The sequence below is a fragment of the Anabrus simplex genome, chromosome 6 (genome assembly GCF_040414725.1).
Source record: "Anabrus simplex isolate iqAnaSimp1 chromosome 6, ASM4041472v1, whole genome shotgun sequence".
Taxonomy (NCBI): Eukaryota; Metazoa; Arthropoda; class Insecta; order Orthoptera; family Tettigoniidae; genus Anabrus; species Anabrus simplex.
Genome location: NC_090270.1, coordinates 106,338,994 through 106,356,936, shown reverse-complemented (window position 1 = coordinate 106,356,936; position 17,943 = coordinate 106,338,994). Strand labels below are relative to the sequence as shown.

The 17,943-nt window shown below is 43.1% G+C and overlaps 1 protein-coding gene across 1 annotated transcript in view; it reads right to left on the bottom strand.

The window, feature by feature from the left end:
• The window catches only part of LOC136875512 (uncharacterized), a 37,845-nt gene extending 20,386 nt beyond the window's left edge, over nucleotides 1-17,459 (bottom strand). The window contains exons 1-3 of the mRNA XM_067149060.2: nucleotides 17,358-17,459; nucleotides 13,678-13,793; nucleotides 1,001-1,226 (exon numbers count right to left, since the gene is read on the bottom strand). Of these exons, the coding sequence (XP_067005161.1) occupies nucleotides 1,001-1,226; nucleotides 13,678-13,793; nucleotides 17,358-17,408 (393 nt within the window). The 5' untranslated portion in view covers nucleotides 17,409-17,459. The remainder of the gene's footprint in view (nucleotides 1-1,000; nucleotides 1,227-13,677; nucleotides 13,794-17,357) is intronic.
• Nucleotides 17,460-17,943: the final 484 nt, after the last annotated feature.

The following is a 17,943-nucleotide window of genomic DNA, read 5'->3' as shown; positions in this document are numbered from 1 at the left end:
TGAGCGTGAAACTCAATGTGCTCTGCAAGACGTGCAGCAACTTCCCTGGCCAGCGCGATCTCCGGACTTGTCTCCCATCGAGCACATGTGGGATATGATGGGACGACAACTGACACGTGCGACTCGTCAACCCACAACTCTTGCAGAACTACGTGAACAGGTCGAACAGGCGTGGAATAATGTATCCCAAGATAGTATTAGCCAATTATATGTTCGAATGGATGCCAAAATCAGCGCCTTCATTGCTGCCGTGGAGGATACACCACGTACTAATATGGGTGTTTCAGCATGGATCGACACCTGGTACCTCAGTACCACTTGAGCTATTGATATGTGAATGTAATCATTTCATGTACTCCATATGCACTGTTTCAACAATAAATCTTGAGTGAATTGGGAAACTCTGAGAGGGTGTACTACCCCCTGTGGGTGGGGGTGATAGAATAACACCCACGGTATCCCCTGCCTGTCGTAAGAGGCGACTAAAAGGGGCCCCAGGGGCTCTGAACTTTGGAGCGTGGGTTGGCGACCACGGGGCCCTTAGCTGAGTCCTGGCATTGCTTCCACTTACTTGTGCCAGGCTCCTCACTTTCATCTATCCTATCCGACCTCCCTTGGTCAACTCTTGTTCTTTTCCGACCCCGACGCTATTAGGTTTGCGAGGGCTAAGGAGTCTTTAATTTTCACGCCCTTCGTGGCCCTTGTCTTTCTTTGACCGATATATTCATTTTTCGAAGTGTCGGATCCCTTCTCTTTTTCCCTCTGATTAGTGTTATATAGAGGATGGTTGCCTAGTTGTACTTCCTCTTAAAACAATAATCACCACCACCACCACCAGGGTGTACAAATTTTTTTTCCGGCACTCAAAATATTAATTGCTGTTTTCTTTAGTAGGATCACAATGTATTTTAAAAATTTGTACCCTAAGTTTAGACATTATCTAATTGAAATTCTGACCTCCTTTTTGGGGCACATTCATGTTATCGCGAATGATACTTACTTTTGCCTTTCCGCTGTTTAAGTTTTTCTGTCGAAGCTTCATATCATCGATGTCCCTCTGAAGTTCCTTGTCGTTGTCTAAATCCTCCATAATTTTGTCTATCCAAATTATCAGCAGCTGTGATCCGTCTAGCACTGTATTGTTGCTATTCTTGCCTAACATAGCAATAAGCTCATCTCGGAATCCCGTCTCCAGCAATGCATTAGCAGGAAGCAGCTTCGCAAATCTGTTTGAAATAAGAAAAGTTGAGTTAGGTTTCTTTTTTTATTCGGTTGCAGCGTTCCAGTAAAGGAACGTACAAATTCAATTTTAGCAGTCTTCTTCCCCTTTCTTAATCTGTTTACTCTCCAGTGTTGGTTTTTCCCTCGGACTCGGCGAGGGATCCCACCTCCACTGTTTCAAGGGCAGTGTCCTGGAGCGTGGGGGTACAACTGGCGAGGAGGACCAGTACCTCTCCCAGGTGGCCTCACCTGCTATGCTGAACAGGGGCTTTGTGGCGGGATGGAAAGATTGGAAGGAATAGACAAGGAAGAGGGAAGAACGCGGCCGTGGCCTTAAGTAAGGTACCGGTATTTGCCTGGAGGAGAAGTGGGAAACCACGGAAACCACTTCTAGGATGGCTGAGGCGGGAATTGAACCCACCTTTACTCAGTTGACCTCCCAAGGCAGAGTGGACCCCGTTCCAGCCTTCATACCATTTTACAAATTTTTGTGGTAGAGCCGGGAATCGAACACAGGCCTCCGGGGGTGGCAGCTAATCACGCTAACCACTACACCACAGAGACGGACCAATTTTAGCAGTACGTTGTAAGATTATCAGCAATGAAGATGCCAAGTTGATATCCACAACACCTTCCACAGTTTACTGTTGTTTTAATCCTATACAGTTCATCCCCTTTTATCCGTCACTTACGGGACCAGGACATTTTCGGTAGACAATAAAAGGCGGGATAATCCAAGGAAAAATATTGGTGGTAGGCTGTCACTAATGCAACGGCCGCAGGGTTTTGAGGATTTCGTAGTCTTAAATAAATCTGAGCACGGTGTATTCACGACAGCTAACCTCCAAATGAGCGCACAAACACAGCGCTATCTTATTTATAACAGAATATGCGTGTGAAGTGTGGAGATGCAGGAGTGGAACACCTACCTATGGTGCTATAGGTAATCCGCGGAACATACAGTTTTACGTGCGGCCCGAACCAGAGGTACTCGATATTTCGGAAATTTCATATTATTAACCAAGAATCGACCCAGTCAACTTCCTCAGAAGCAAACCCCCTGTGGGTGGGGGCGGTAGAACAACACCCACGGTATCCCCTGCCTGTCGTAAGAGGTGACTAAAATGAGTCCCAGGGGCTGTCAACTTGGGAGCGTGGGTTGGCGACTACGGGGCCCTTAGCTGAGTCCTAGTATTGCTTCCACTTACGTGTGCCAGGCTCCTCAAATTCACCTATCCTATCCGACCTTCCTTGGTCAACTCTTTTTCTCTTCCTCCCCGACGGTATTAGATATCGAGGCCTAGGGAGTCTTTCACTTTACCGAGCTTGGTAGCTGCAGTCGCTTAAGTGCGACCAGTATCCAGTATTCGCGATATCATATCAAAGGACTTACGACAAGTAAGATCCTTGAATGTATTCAACAACACAGCTGACTTCATGGTCTTCACTTGATAATGTTTTCTTCTCTTTGGGCTAGAAACTGTTCATCTTTGAGAAAATGGGAGCATTTGAGCCAACCAGACTCCAGCAGAACTGAGAGTCCGTATCAGTCTTACCGGGCGAGCAGGCCGTGCGGCTAGGGGCACGCGGTTGTGAGCTTGCATTCGGGAAATAGTGGGTTCGAATCCCACTGTCGGCAGCCCTTAAAATGGTTTACCGTGGTTTCCCATTTTCACACCAGGCAAATGCTGGGGCTGTACCTTAATTAAGGCCACGGCCGATTCCTTCCAACTCCTAGATCTTTCCTATCCCATCGTCGCCATAAGACTTATTTGTGTCGGTGCGACGTAAAGCCACTAACAAAAAAAACCCGCATAACAAATATATTCCTTACTTATTTTTGCGAAACTGAACCCCACTGTCGGCAGTCCCTGAAGATGGTTTACCGTGGTTTCCCCATTTTCACACCAAGCAAATGCTGGGACTGTACCTCATTAAGGTCACGGCCGCTTCATTCCCACTCCTAACCCTTTCCTTGCCCTTTCGTCGCCATAAGACCTATCTGTGTCGGTGCGACGTAAAACAATTCGTAAAAAAAGGAGTCTTTAATATTCACGCCTTTTGTGGCCCTTGTCTTTCTTCGATATTCTCATTTTCGAAATGTCGGACCCCTTCGATGTTTTCTCTCTTATTAGTGTTAATAGAGAATGGTTGCCTAGTTGTACTACCTCTTTAAAAACAAAAATCACCACCACCACCACTTCCTTTCCATTATTAAATTTTTTATTCTATACAACTGAAATGAAATGGCGTATGGCTTTTACTGCCGGGAGTGTCCAAGGAGAAGTTCGGCTCGCTAGGTTCAGGTTTTTTGATTTAACACCCGTAGGCGACCTGCGCGTCATGATGAGGATGAAATGATGATGAAGACGACACATACACCCAGCCCCCGTACCAGCGAAATTAACCAATTAAGGTTAAAATTCCCGACCCTGCCGGGAATCGAACCCTGGACCCCTGTGACCAGCACGCTAACCATTTAGCCATGGAGCCGGACAACTGACCACGATGTATTCACAACGGCAGCTAACCTCCAACTGAGAGCGCGAGTGAATACAGCGCCATCTTATAACAGAGTATGCGTGTGACATCACTTATTTAGCACAAATTTCGTCTTCTTTGAAGCGCTATTTAATAAAAACTATATTTCAGATTTTCAATTTTTTTGTTTCAAAAGGTAACCTTCTCTTTTATCTGTCAACTGAAACATTAAATATAATCGTAGGTTAAATACTCTGGGCTATACACGCGTTCTACCCAAACATTAAAAGTGTCTTAACATTTTTCTTTCCACGTACCCGTTGTCGGGGAACGTAAGTACACAGCCTGTTCCCAGTCATTGGAATGGAATAAATGAAGCCCTATCTAGCGGCGAGTATAGGAACTGTGCGGCTGCCGAAGCCTGTCGCACTCCTCTAGGGCAATGATTAATGAATGACAGATGAAATAAAATGATATTGGAGAGTGTTGCTGGAATGAAATATGACAGGGAAAACTGGAGTACCCGGAGAAAAACCTGTCCCCCCTCCTCCGCTTTGTCCAGCACAAATCTCACACGGAACCCAGCGGTGCGAGTCCGGCGCGCTGCCGCCTGAGCCACGGAGGCTCTGGGGAACGGAAGTCTACGTTAAAATTAAAACCTTAACGGAAAGAAAAGTAAAATTATTTTACTGTAAATAAAATCAAATTTCACATTACGCTGTATTGTAACAGTAGAGTTACATTCTATTATCTCGTATATCTGATGAAGTGAAAAAGGGTACAGTTCTATGGGCTAACTGGTCACTAAACTATGCCTAATAAGCTTTTAAAACGTAGAGTGACGTATAAAAATTACTTTACAGGCATGAATTCACTTTAAAAAGTCTGCAATGTTCTTTCGTTTCAGATGAGACATTCTTGATTTTGCGAATGTATCTCTGTTTCCTCACCCCCTGTGTGTGGATGAGGTAGAATAACATCGAAATATCCCCTGTCCGTCGTAAGAGGTGACTAACAGGGGCTCTCAATTTGGGAGCGTGGTTTAGTGACCGCGGTTCCCAAAGCTGGGTCTAGCGTTGTTTCCGCTTATTCGTGTCAGGCTCCTCACGTTCATCTTTCTTGTCTGACCTCCCTCGGCTAATTCTCGTTCTCTTATGATTCCGACGGTATTAGGTTACGAGGTCTAGGGAATCTTTTATTTTCACACCCTTCGTGGCCTTTGTCTTTCTTTTGTCAATACCTTCATTTATCGAAGTGTCGGACCTCTGCCACTTTCCGTCTGATTAGTGTTAATGGAGGGTGTTTGCACAGTTGTAACTTACTCTTAAAATAATTACCACCACCACCACCACCACCACCACCACCACCACCACCACCGCAGCAATGGGCTTGTGGCCACGGGGATCTTATCTGAATCTGCCACTGTTTCCTCTTACTTACGGCAGGCTCATTAATCTCATCTTTCTATCTTTTTTTTTTTTGCTAGTTGTTTTACGTCGCACCGACACAGATAGGTCTTATGGCGACAATGGGACAGGGAAGGGTTAGGAGTGGGAAGGAAGCGGCCGTGGCCTTAATTAAGGTACAGCCCCAGCATTTGCCTGGTGTGAAAATGGGAAACCACGGAAAACCATTTTCAGGGCTGCAGACAGTGGGGTTCGAACCTACTATCTCCCGAATACTGGCCGCACTTAAGCGACTGCAGCTATCGAGCTCGGTATATCTTTCTATCTGAGCTCACTCCATGATGCCCCAACACTTGCGGGTCCAGCCGTATGGATTACGCTGCAGCAAAAGTACGTTGGCGGAGCTCATCTTTCGTATCGATTTCACTTGCATACACCAGAAATTTGATATGGTCCCGTAGGTAAAAATACGGATGATTTAAGTCAGGAGACCGAACTGGCCACCTAACTGGTCAGTGTGTCCTCTACAACGGCGTGTAAATGAACTGTGGACATATTCACGTACACCGAAACTCACATGAGGAGGTGCACCATCACGAAGAAAGTACATCTTCAGCGCATTTGCAACGCTACATTCTCAAGATACACTGGTAGCAGTGGCGTATGCTGGGATCAAGACGTGGGCTACCACTAGACTTAGGTTACCCCTTTCGGATAGTTGGTTTAGTGAATGTCAAGCCCTAAGCGTTCTGAGCTGCAGCCAATAACCAACGGAGTAGCCTGCTGTGTTGTCAAGGCTGCTTCACAAGCTATTGCCCTGGCTTCTGCTACTGTCAGTAATCAATACCTGATGAGTGGAGATGGTAGTCTAAGGTTTAGCAAATTAAAGTCTGGCTTTGTGACGAAATGGATAGAATGATTGCCTTCGGTCCGATGGGCCCGGTTCAGATCTCAAAATCAACTCCCTCATATTCCTAATTCCCCTGGCTTGGGGACTGGGTGTTTATCACGTATTCGTCATTCATTTCATCCTCATTAGGTCACCACCAAGTCTATACAGATGCCGTACACGATTATTATTATTAAATTAAAATGTTTGAATTTTACAGCATTGCTATCAGTCGTACCCATCGTTCACTGATTTATTAGTTTCCTCGGGAGATTAGTGGTGGTATCCGACCCATAATCACAGGTTCGATTCCGACCAATCAAAGATAATACTAAAGCTGGAAGAGTGCATTTCATTTTAGCAAATCTACTTATACCTATAAAAAAAAAAAACTATATTACTCATATATAACAGTAGACATGCAGTGTCTTTCTACAAGGATTTAGAAGCAAAAGGGAGTGAAATACCAGTACTCTGTTATCTTTATAATAAGTCAGAAGTATGAGGTGAGGAAGTATATACGATGAGGAACGCGTGTCAATTCGGAAACTTCCGGAGAACTTCGAGTCTTTAAGCTATCTCTCCCTTGTTAGCAGTGGCGATCTGACGGTATAGATGGGCGGTATTTAACACAAAAGTTAAGATAACAGTGTTTCAACCTGGTAACATGTTACCAGAATAACATGTTACTCAACTAACCCTGTTATATTTGTAACAGTTAACTGTTCTTCCTCAACCCTTCATTATTTCATTAGTCATTCCGTCATTCTACATCACTTGATAAATACTGGAGTTATTTTAGTTCATTACAACTTAGCAAGGTTCTTGAGTGAATCCCGTGAACTTGGAACACTGTTCCACCATAACGCGTTCTCTGCTGAGGTAGCAACCGAAGCGCGCGTCCTAATACGTTTCGTTGTTATTCTGTTGAGGTAACAGTCTGAGCTCTGTCGAACACTGTTCCATCGCAATGAATGTTCTGTCGAGATAACACCCCAAGGTCTGTCGAACACTGTTCCATCGCAATTAATGTTCTGTCGATATAACAGCCCAAGGTCTGTGGAACACTGTTCCATTGCAATGAATGTTCTCTTGAGGTAACAGCTCAAGCTCTGTGGAACATTGTTTCATCGCATTGAATGTTCTGTCGAGATAACACCCCAAGGTCTGTGGAACACTGTTCCATTGCAATGAATGTTCTCTTGAGGTAACAATCTAAGCTCTGTGGAACACTGTTCCACCACAGCCGAGTATTACGTAAAGGTAACAGCCACAGTATTATAATTTCTGAAGCGTATTGTTATTATGTAAAGTCGTAAGGTTTCGAAAGAACTCCGCTGAGGTTTATAATAAATAGAAGTTCGAACACAGGTTAGCCTACATAAAGGCATACTTCTCAGTGAATGGCAATGCCAATAAATTCACTTCTTATGATATTCGTGATCAAGGCTGTTTTAAGTCTGCCGGTCTGAGTGGTTTAGACAACTGAGGCGCTTGTCTTCTGACCCTAACTTGGCAGGTTAGATCCTGGCAGTCCCGTGGAATTTGAAGGTGCTCAAATATGCCAGCTTCGTGTGGACAGATTTACTGGCAAGTAACAGAACTCCTGCGGGACTTGGCGTCTCCGAAAACCGTGGAAGTAGTCAGTGGGACGTAAAGCCAATAGCATTATTGTACCGTATTCGTTTTAAGTCTACAGTCACTAATTTCAAAATTCCCAATCTAAATATGGGAGCCCATTCAAACTCAGCCTCTTCAATTTCTTCCGGTACTCACAATGTAACGAAGATGACTGCATCAATTAGGGCCTGCTATAACGTCAGTTTTTAATGAAAATATTAGAACAGTCATTGGAATTATACCCACAGCATCCACAGGTGAAACCCCCAGTCATCTCAATTACCACCACAACCTGTCACAGGGAAACAGACATCCGTTGTTTTTAAAACATTCATCATGATAAATTTGTTCCTAAAATGTGTGGTCTTGTTCCAGTGTGTGATATTTTGTATTGCCTTCTTCTTGATTTACTGATCACAGAATGTGATCTTAAAGTACGATTGTCAAGTGAAGAATTTGATTACGCATATTGTGCGGTAAGTTTGTTAATTGTTTAAATTTATTTGTTTTGTGTACTATTTCGAGAACTGATTTTCGCGATAAAAGGCATTTGTAACCAGTTGTAATCTACGCCATATGCACTTTATGTTCACTGATTTTATATGCGATTATTGCTTTTTTAAACTGGCTTTACGTTGCACCGACGCAGGTAAGTATTTTAGCGAAGATCAGATAGGAAAGCAATGGCAAACTACCTCACTCCTCATCTTGCTTAGTACGCCTCATTTTGGTGCTGCCATTGGTTTTTGCAGTTTCCTTATAATTGCATAACCTTTGTGGTGCTATTCGAGGATCCAACCAGCCTCTGGGCTGATGATCTAACAGACAGACAGATAGGAATGGGCTGGGAGTGGGAAGGAACTGGCCGTGGCCTTAATTAAGGTACAGCCCAAGCATTTGCCTGGTGTGAAAATGGGAAACCACGGAAAGCCATGTTCAGGACTGCCGACAGTGGGATTCGAACCCACTATCTCCCGGATCCAAGCTCACAGCCGCGCGCGCCTTACCGCACGGCCAACTCGCCCGGTGGTCTAGTGAAAAGGGCGAGCCCAGTGTACATATACAATTTTGTCCTATTTCTGAATCATATACAGTATTTTTATCGGCAGTAATCAATCGAAACCGTCACGTCTCGGCTATCGGTGGGGGCGTTTCCTGTTATTTTCGCACCCAATGCATACAGCTGTCGGTGTAGTATACTACGGTACATCAGATACCTCCCCTTCCACTGATAGCGCTGTATCACTCACCGGTCAAGATATCTGGCGCCTTCTAGTAACAACTTCGTTAAGTAACATTATGCTTTGCTACTTTTGGAACATGTTTCTGGAACATGTTATTTCAATGGAACTGGAATGTTGGAACATCCTATTGGAAAATAACAGTTTAGCCCATCTCTATCTGACAGACCGAAGCGTAACACACCTATCCCGCCGGTCTTCGCACCAACTAGGCATTCGTGGCCATGCGTCGTGAGGCGGGGGGAGAGGGACTTTCTCCGACGCCTTGCACTCAGAAATACGAGCGACGTTTTATCTCATTGCATTCAAGTTTTGTAAATGGAACAATGCGCGAGATATTTACAATACTAGCTGATGTACCCGTGCTTCGCTACGGGATTCTCAGAAAGACTGTCCTTGTGGTTTTCCTAACTACAGTTAACTTAGGCCATTACAAAAACGTCAGTAGGAATGTAGGGATTAAAAGCACTGTTATCATATAAAATACTCACTTAAATGAAAAACCGCACATTTTCTCACTTTTAACGAACAGTACTACGGTGCTGATCTAACAGTCCGAAGTTCCAGTGCTGGAAAGACCAGGCCGCAGACAGCCGTGAACACTCCTCTGCCACTGTTCTGTTAAATATACGCACTGCTCATTTCTATCAGTGCCTCGGAGTAGGGATTGAATAGCTCGAATGCTAAGATGAACCAGTTTGTTACGTACCAGTAGTATCAGAAAATGTATGGACCAGAGGAATGGCATGCTTAAGAAGAAAGTTATCTAACTCTCCAGCTATTTCCTGCCAATATTCAGGCAGGCTATTATACTCGGTACGACCGGGTGAGTTGGCCGTGCGGTTAGGGGCGCGCAGCTGTGAGTTTGCATCCGGGAGGTAGTGGGTTCGAAAACCACTGTCGACAGCCCTGAAGATGGCTTTCCATGGTCTCCCATTTTCACACCAGGCAAATGCTGGGGCTTGCTACTATGGACACAACCGATACAGAAATACCATCCTTTTTAAATTCTGAGCAATGTACAGACAAAACTCTTATTATATATATATATATATATATATATATAATGTGCTTTAGATTTCCATAGTTCTCATTTGAGGTTAGGGCTTCACCGATAGACTTGATAGCCCTCAGTATACGCCACTACTTGGTAATTCATTTCTAAGGAACGTTAGGCTCACGGTTTCCCCTGCATGTAGCAAAATGCGACTAAAAGGGGCCCCATGGGAACATGGGTTAATGACCGCGGGACCCTTAGCTAAGTCCTGGTATTGCTTCCATTTGTGCCAGACTCCTCACCTTCACCTATCCTATCCGACCTCCCTTGGTCAACTCTTGTTCTTTTCCGACTCTGACGGTATAAGGTATCGAGGCCTAGGGTGTCCTTCATTTTCACGCCCTTTGTGGCCCTTGTTTTTCTTTGGCCGATACCTTCATTTTTCGAAGTGTCGGATCCCTTCCATTTTTCTCTCTGATTAGTGTTATATAGAGTATGGTTGCCTAGTTGTATTTCCTCTTAAAACAATAATCACCACCAATAAACACCGCCGCCACCACCACGAACGTTTGGTAATTTGTACCAATCAGACACGTTGATAATACAAGGGTCCCGATGATGCCGGCCCACACATTCACTGTAAATCGCCGCAGAAAATGTCCCTGCCGAATCGTAGACCCTATGTGGATTAAGGATTGCCTATGTGCGGGTATTACAGAAATTTAACACCCTGTTCCTCGTGAAACAGGCTCCATCTGTGACTAGCACTTGGAAGGGAAACAGAGGCTGTTGTAATATTTCGTTTAGAAACCGCGTACAAATATCCACCTTTGTAGAAAATCCTCGCCTTGCAGGCATTGTACAGGTGTACACGTTGCAGACGATACGGTCACAGGCGCTCTCCATACAAGACCCGATGGACAGTATACTGAGAGACGCCAACATCGCTCGGAACACTTCACGTGTTTTTCTCCGGGTACCGTTCGATTATGCCCACAATCTCGGCTTCTTCTGTTAACACTTGCCGGGATATTTTGTAAAACACTATCAGTATCGCGTACGCGAATCATATCGACCAACCCGTTTGTAGAAAATTCCAATTTTCCAGCAAGAAGTTTCAGAATTCTTATGTTGAATAAATAATTTCGTTTTATTTCACATTTCTCTTCCACTTAATTTATTCAGAGAGGATAAATAATAATAATAATAATAATAATAATAATAATAATAATAATAATAATAATAATAATAATAATAATAATAATCGTATGGCCTCAGCTACCGTATGCAGACGTTTCAATTTGACGCCATCTGGCTGTCTGCTCGTCAGTTTCGACGTTCCGTTTTACTCGAGGCCCACTAGATGGCAGACCGTGTACACCGAAACTCTCTTGGGCGTCTATGGCTGAGATTTAATGAATTTTGTCGGGTAAACACCAAATGTGTCACCAGAGATCTTTTACATGCCGACATCGTACGACATGGAGTGTCGAATGGACTTTTTTCTGCCCTTCAAAAATCCGACTACCTCTGCCGGGTTTGAACCAGCTATCTTGAGATCCGGAGGCCGACACTCTACCGCTGATCCACAGAGGCAGCTTTCAGAGAGGATGATTACCTAGTTGTACTTCCTTTTAAAACAAAAATCACCACCACTCTTGAATGACCATATATGAGGAGCATATTTCCAAAACGTCCTTTCTCCAGCAGCTTCTAATTTACAGAAAGGAGAAAAAACGAATAGAAAATGCAATTTTGAGTTTGACTCTCTCAAACATTCTTCTAGCTAATTGTTATACATCCCACAATTCCCCACCATCAAAGAATGCATTTAATGCCATACCGTTCATTAGATATTAATACAAAAGAGTTGAAGAAGGGACATTTTGGAAATATAAAAAGGATAAGAGACGTTTTGGAAATACATTTGAACATTCTGCATAGATAACTCTTTACACTTCAAAACACTGCTGACATGCGTACACTTCGGCATCTGTGGCGGTCTCTTTTGAACATAGAGTTTTCGTTTCTTAACATTTTTCCTCCACTCCCCCTCATTCCTAGTACGTTTTCTCCCTTTTCTCAAGGGAGCAGGAACTACTACACTGTTTTTCTATCTTCATTTGACTGTTTTTCTGCCATTATTTTGCGTGGAAACGAATGTAACAGTAAACACCTGACAAAAAGTATGTCCAAACTTATTAAATATACCAAACAATATGCGTAAAAGCACAATAACTAGGCAAAAAACGCACACAAATTACAAGGACTTGAATGTATTATTACACCATAACCTGTAGTTCAATTGTTTTCCTAAATCTCATAGTCATGCAACAATGTTTCCACTACACAATTATCACCATATTTGCAAAGAAATTACATAAAATGCTCGTTTTGCATTGCCTTTATATCTAGTTGTATTGGAGGATAAGAGACAGCTTTGAAACAATAATGGCAGTCCTTGTCATACAGTAAACATAATTGTGATGCACTCCAGTCAGCCATATTTCTCTGGAGAAGAGACTCTTTGGAAACATAGCTCATATTTAACTGTGTTTTGTGCTTATAAAAAGGACATTCTGCCAAAAAAAAACCTCATCACTATTCCACGGAGAAAGAGATGGACATTATCAGTGCACCCATAAGTCAATTTCCTCAAAATGTGGAGAAAGGACGTTTTGGAAATATGCTCCTCATATGAAGGTACTGTTTTACGATGCCATACCTGTACCATCGCAGTACCTACAGCATGTCCGAAAATAAAAATGGCTTTCACATATGTTTTTAAAATGCCACATTCTCTTTATCCCGGCATTTTTCAGAAAAACTGAATATATTTCAAGTGCCAGATTTCAGAAGATATCATTTCAAATAACTTACGGCAAGTAAGATCCTTGAATGTATTCAACAACAAAACTGACTTCAGTGTCTTTACTTGATAATGTGTTTTTCTTTGGTCCAGAAACCGTTCATCTGTGAGAAAATGGGAGAATTCGAGCCAATCAGATTGCAGCAGAATGATAACACTTGAATATCCGTATCACTCTTCAAAAATATTCCTTACTTAAGTGTGCAAATTTTTGAAAAAAAGACAATACTCATAGAGGCCGCGAATATAAAAATATTGATGCCACTTTTCACTTTCTTTAGTGAAAACGGTAATAATAATAATAATAATAATAATAATAATAATAATAATAATAATAATAATAATAATAATAATAATAATAATAATAATAATAATAATGTCCGCCTCTGTGGTGTAGTGGTTAGCGTGATTAGCTGCCACCCCCGGAGGTCCGGGTTCGATTCCCGGCTCTGCCACGAAATTTGAAAAGTGGTACGAGGGCTGGAACGGGGTCCACTCAGCCTCGAGAGGTCAACTGAGTAGCGGTGGGTTCGATTCCCACCTCAGCCATCCTGGAAGTGGTTTTCCGTGGTTTCCCACTTCACCTCCAGGCGAATGCCGGGATGGTACCTAACTTAAGGCCACGGCCGCTTCCTTCCCTCTTCCTTGTCTATCCCTTCCAATCTTCCCCATCCCTCGCAAGGCCCCTGTTCAGCATAGCAGGCGAGGCCGCCTGGGCGAGGTACTGGTCATTCTCCCCAGTTGTATCCCCCGACCAAGAGTCTGAAACTCCAGGACACTGCCCTTGAGGCGGTAGAGGTGGGATCCCTCGCTGAGTCCGAGGGAAAAACCGAACCTCGAGGGTAAACAGATGGATAATAATAATAATAATAATCATAATAATAATGATAATAATTTATGTTTAACGTTGCTTTAAAGAATACTGAATAGTACTTGCTGTGTTGTCTACTTACAGCGATGATATGGCCACGGGAGTTGAGCTCAATTTCTTGTATTCGGTCCACAATTTTCGCGTCTCTTCAATGTCTTCTTTACTAACGTCTATAACGCTGCCATTGGAACTGAAATACTGGAAAGAAAGTATGCGATTATAACAGATGTTAACCGAAATACTGGTAAGGAACTATGCTATTATGACAGATAATAATACTGTAATACAGTGTCCAAGGACAACTGACAAAATTTTTCATATGTTTATAATAAATCGTGATCATGGTGATACAACAAGAACAATAATAAACTATTACTAGATGACACGCAAACACGTTTTCCGTGGCACACCACATGCACATGGTATGTACGTCTTGTACTGTAGACTATACACATTTCATGCATCGTATATTTATAGTGTTTCAGGTTTAAGAAATAAATAACGAAAATCTAAATTCTAGTTCCATTCAGACGTGCATTTTGGCAACACTGCAACACTGATAGGTCCAGAAGTCAAGTCAGATGAATGTCAGATTTTGCCGACGAACCAATCGAGTTGCCAGCATCGCGTAATTATTCTTAGTGTGTAACTGTTTATTGTTTCGAATTTTGTAAGACAAAATAGTTGCCAAGAGATTATCCCAATTTCGAAATTTGGAGAAACTATTGCACTTTATTTCTAAACCTCATACTGCACCCCATTGTGGGTGGGGGCGGTAGAATAACACCCACGGTATCCCCTGCCTGTCGTAAGAGGCGACTAAAAGGGACCCTAGGGGCTCTGAACTTTGGAGCGTGGGTTGGCGACCACGGGGCCCTTAGTTGAATCCTGGCATTGCTTCCACTTACTTGTGCCAGGCTCCTCACTTTCATCTATCCTTTCCGACCTCTCTTGGTCAACTCTTGTTCTTTTCCGATCCCGACGCTGTTAGGTTTGCGAGGGCTAGGGAGTCTTTCATTTTCATGCCCTTCGCGGCCCTTGTCTTCCTTTCGCCGATACCTTCATTTTTCGAAGTGTCGGACCCCTTCCATTTCTTCTCTCTGATTAGTGTTACATAGAGGATAGTTGCCTAGTTGTACTTCCTCTTAAAACAATAATCACCACCACCACCACCACCACCACCACCACCACCTCATACTGCACAAATGAGTGATATCAAGGTCATTTTTTGAGTGGTTGGATATTGAGAGTTTAGAAATGGAGTTGACTAAATTTCACGAAAGCAGTACATCGGTGAACAAATCCCTACATATTGGTAAAGAGTTGCTGAAAATCGAGTGTGCTGTTGATGGTGAATACTCTTTCCAGAAGCCGGAGAACTTAATACTTGAACAGTGGAACAGCGTCCAACAAATGTTTTCGGCCATGAAGAAACTTGCTACAGCGTTACTTACTTTGTTTGGGTCATCGTACGCATGCGAGCAGCTATTTTATGCAATGAAATGGCGTATGGCTTTTAGTGCCGGGAGTGTCCGAGGACAAGTTCGGCTCGCCAGGTGCAGGTCTTTTGATTTGACTCCCGTAGGCGACCTGCGCGTCGTGATGAAGATGGAATGATGATGAAGACGACACATACACCCAGCTCCCAAGTCAGCGAAATTAACCAATTAAGGTTAAAATTCCCGACCCTGCCGGGGATCGAACCCGGGACCCCTGTGGCCAAAGGCCAGCACGCTAACCATTTAGCCATGGAGCCGGACTTATGCAATGATAGTTGTGAAGTCAACAGTTAGAAACCGTCTTGATTCAGACCTAAGTGCTTCTTGAGTGTTATTGAAGACAAGTTATGAACCTAACATGAAGTTTCTCACTAAAGTTGACATCGACATTTCACTTACGGTCCTTTGGCAATATTAGTCATTTTGGTTTCTATATCCAGTAATACTCAATGACGAAGTGTGTTACAAGGGGTGCTTGTTATACTTAAACAAAAATGAAGTTAGGAATTCTTAAAACTTACATGTTTGAAAATGTAATTTTGCGGTATTGACAAAATACGATTACCGGTACGGAACGTGCAATAAAATGAATGTTTTACAATATATAGGTAATAACATATTATGAAACATAATTTGAAATTAAGGATGGAAGTCGGGGGGAGGGGGTTGTAGCCATTCCAAAGGTAAAAATTTTTTTTTTTTTTTTTGTTGCTAGTTGCTTTACGTCGCACCGACACGGATAGGTCTTATGGCGACGATGGGACAGATACGGGCTAGGAGTGGGAAGGAAGCGGCCGTGGCCTTAATGAAGGTACAGCCCCAGCATTTGCCTGGTGTGAAAATGCGAAACCACGGAAAACCATTTTCAGGGCTGCCGACAGTGGGGTTCGAACCTACTATCTCCCGAATACTGGATACTGGACGCACTTAAGCGACTGCAGCTATCGAGCTCGGTAAAGGTAAATAACAAGTGGCACAGTAGACAGTTGAGAATAATAAACCAGACTTAAAATGGCACAATAGCTGGAAAAGGTTCGCCATCCCTGATCCTAGGCTATTTACATATTCCTCATACCAAGAACAACGACGTGGTGAATTCAGCTATAGTTCAACACTCATCTGAAACAAAACACGATTTTTTTAAAAGGCTAATATTTTAGCAGATCTCTCCAGGAATCTTGAAATATATCCGAGATCCCATTGATATAAATAAACATACGAACAACATGAATTTAGAGTAAGCTTACAAAATGAGCAATTCTTGGACGCCCTTTATATTAAATAGCCAGTATGCAAGGCAGAACATGAAAACACAGGAACTCTAAGGTACACAACAGTAATAGAAAATTACTATCTGACCTCCGGGCGGACGCCTGTGGATGGGGGTGGTAGAATAACACCCACGGAATCCCCTGCCTGTCGTAAGAAGCTACTAAAAGGGGCTCTAGGCATTCTTAACTTTAGAGCGTGGGTTGGCGAACACGGAGCCCTGAGCTGAGTCCTGGCATTGCTCCCACTCACTTATGCCAGGCTTCCCACTTTCATCTATCCTCTCCGACCTCCCTTGATCAACACTTGTTCTTTTCCGACCCCCATTGTATTAGAGCACTCGAGGCCTAAGGAGTCTTTCATTTTCACGCAACCGAGCTCGATAGCTGCAGTCGCTTAAGTGCGGCCAGTATCCAGTATTCGGGAGATAGTAGGTTCGAACCCCACTGTCGGCAGCCCTGAAAAGGGTTTTCCGTGGTTTCCCATTTTCACACCAGGCAAATGCTGGGGCTGTACCTTAATTAAGGCCACGGCCGCTTCCTTCCCACTCCTAGACCTTTCCTGTCCCATTGTCGCCGTAAGACCTATCTGTGTCGGTGCGACGTAAAACAACTAGCAAAAAAAATAAATTTTTTTTCACGCCCTTCATGACCCTTATCTTTCATTGGCCGATACCTTCATTTTCCAAAGTGTCGGATCCCTTCCATTTTTTCTCTGTGATTAGTGTTATATAGAGGATGGTTCCTCTTAAAACAATAATCACCACCACCATCACCACTCCTCGAAGTAGCGTGGCGCTCCATTAAATCACATTGGAAGAACATAATTTGTAAGCAACTTCACGTCGCTCCGAAGTAGCGCTGAAGTAGCTCAGTGTGCGGAAGGCCTAAGATACAAATGTCAATACCAAATCGATGCAGATAGTCATGAAAAATTCCTCATTCTAATTACGAGGAGTACCCTTTTGACAACAATAGAATTTGATTCGTATCACCTGTGAGATGAATAACAAGCACACCAATCTTACAATCACCGCACCGCTCATGATGGTTGTCTCTCTAGCTGTCTCTTCCTCACTGTTGTCTGGCTTAGACGAGTGTCAGGCGTCAAAGAGCAGCAACTTCAACTAAACCTTTATTTGGCTCTGCTCTCTTGATTTTAATTGCTGTATAAAATTAAGGTTAATTAAGGTTAATTAGCCCTCGTTACAGAAAAGATGCATCCTCTTTGTTTACCGACATGATAGGAAATGTCTCTTTGTAACCTAATAAAAGGATGCACACTGAATGAAAACATCTAGTGAATTATTGAGTGAACGATTTGAGTAGGAAAGCACCATGATTTTTCCTGGGTTATTTCCGACAAATGAGTAGTGTATCAAAACAGTTTCAATCTTTGGATTGGAAAGACATGAGGGCAAGGAGACGAGCTGTTTGACTAAGCAGTGTCTTCCGAAACTGTCAATGGAGGGATGGCATGGAATGTCACTAGTACACGAATAAGTTTGAATGGAGCTCTTTAAAAGTAGGAAAGATCATAATATAAAACTGGAATTCAAGAGGACAATTTGGGGCAAATAA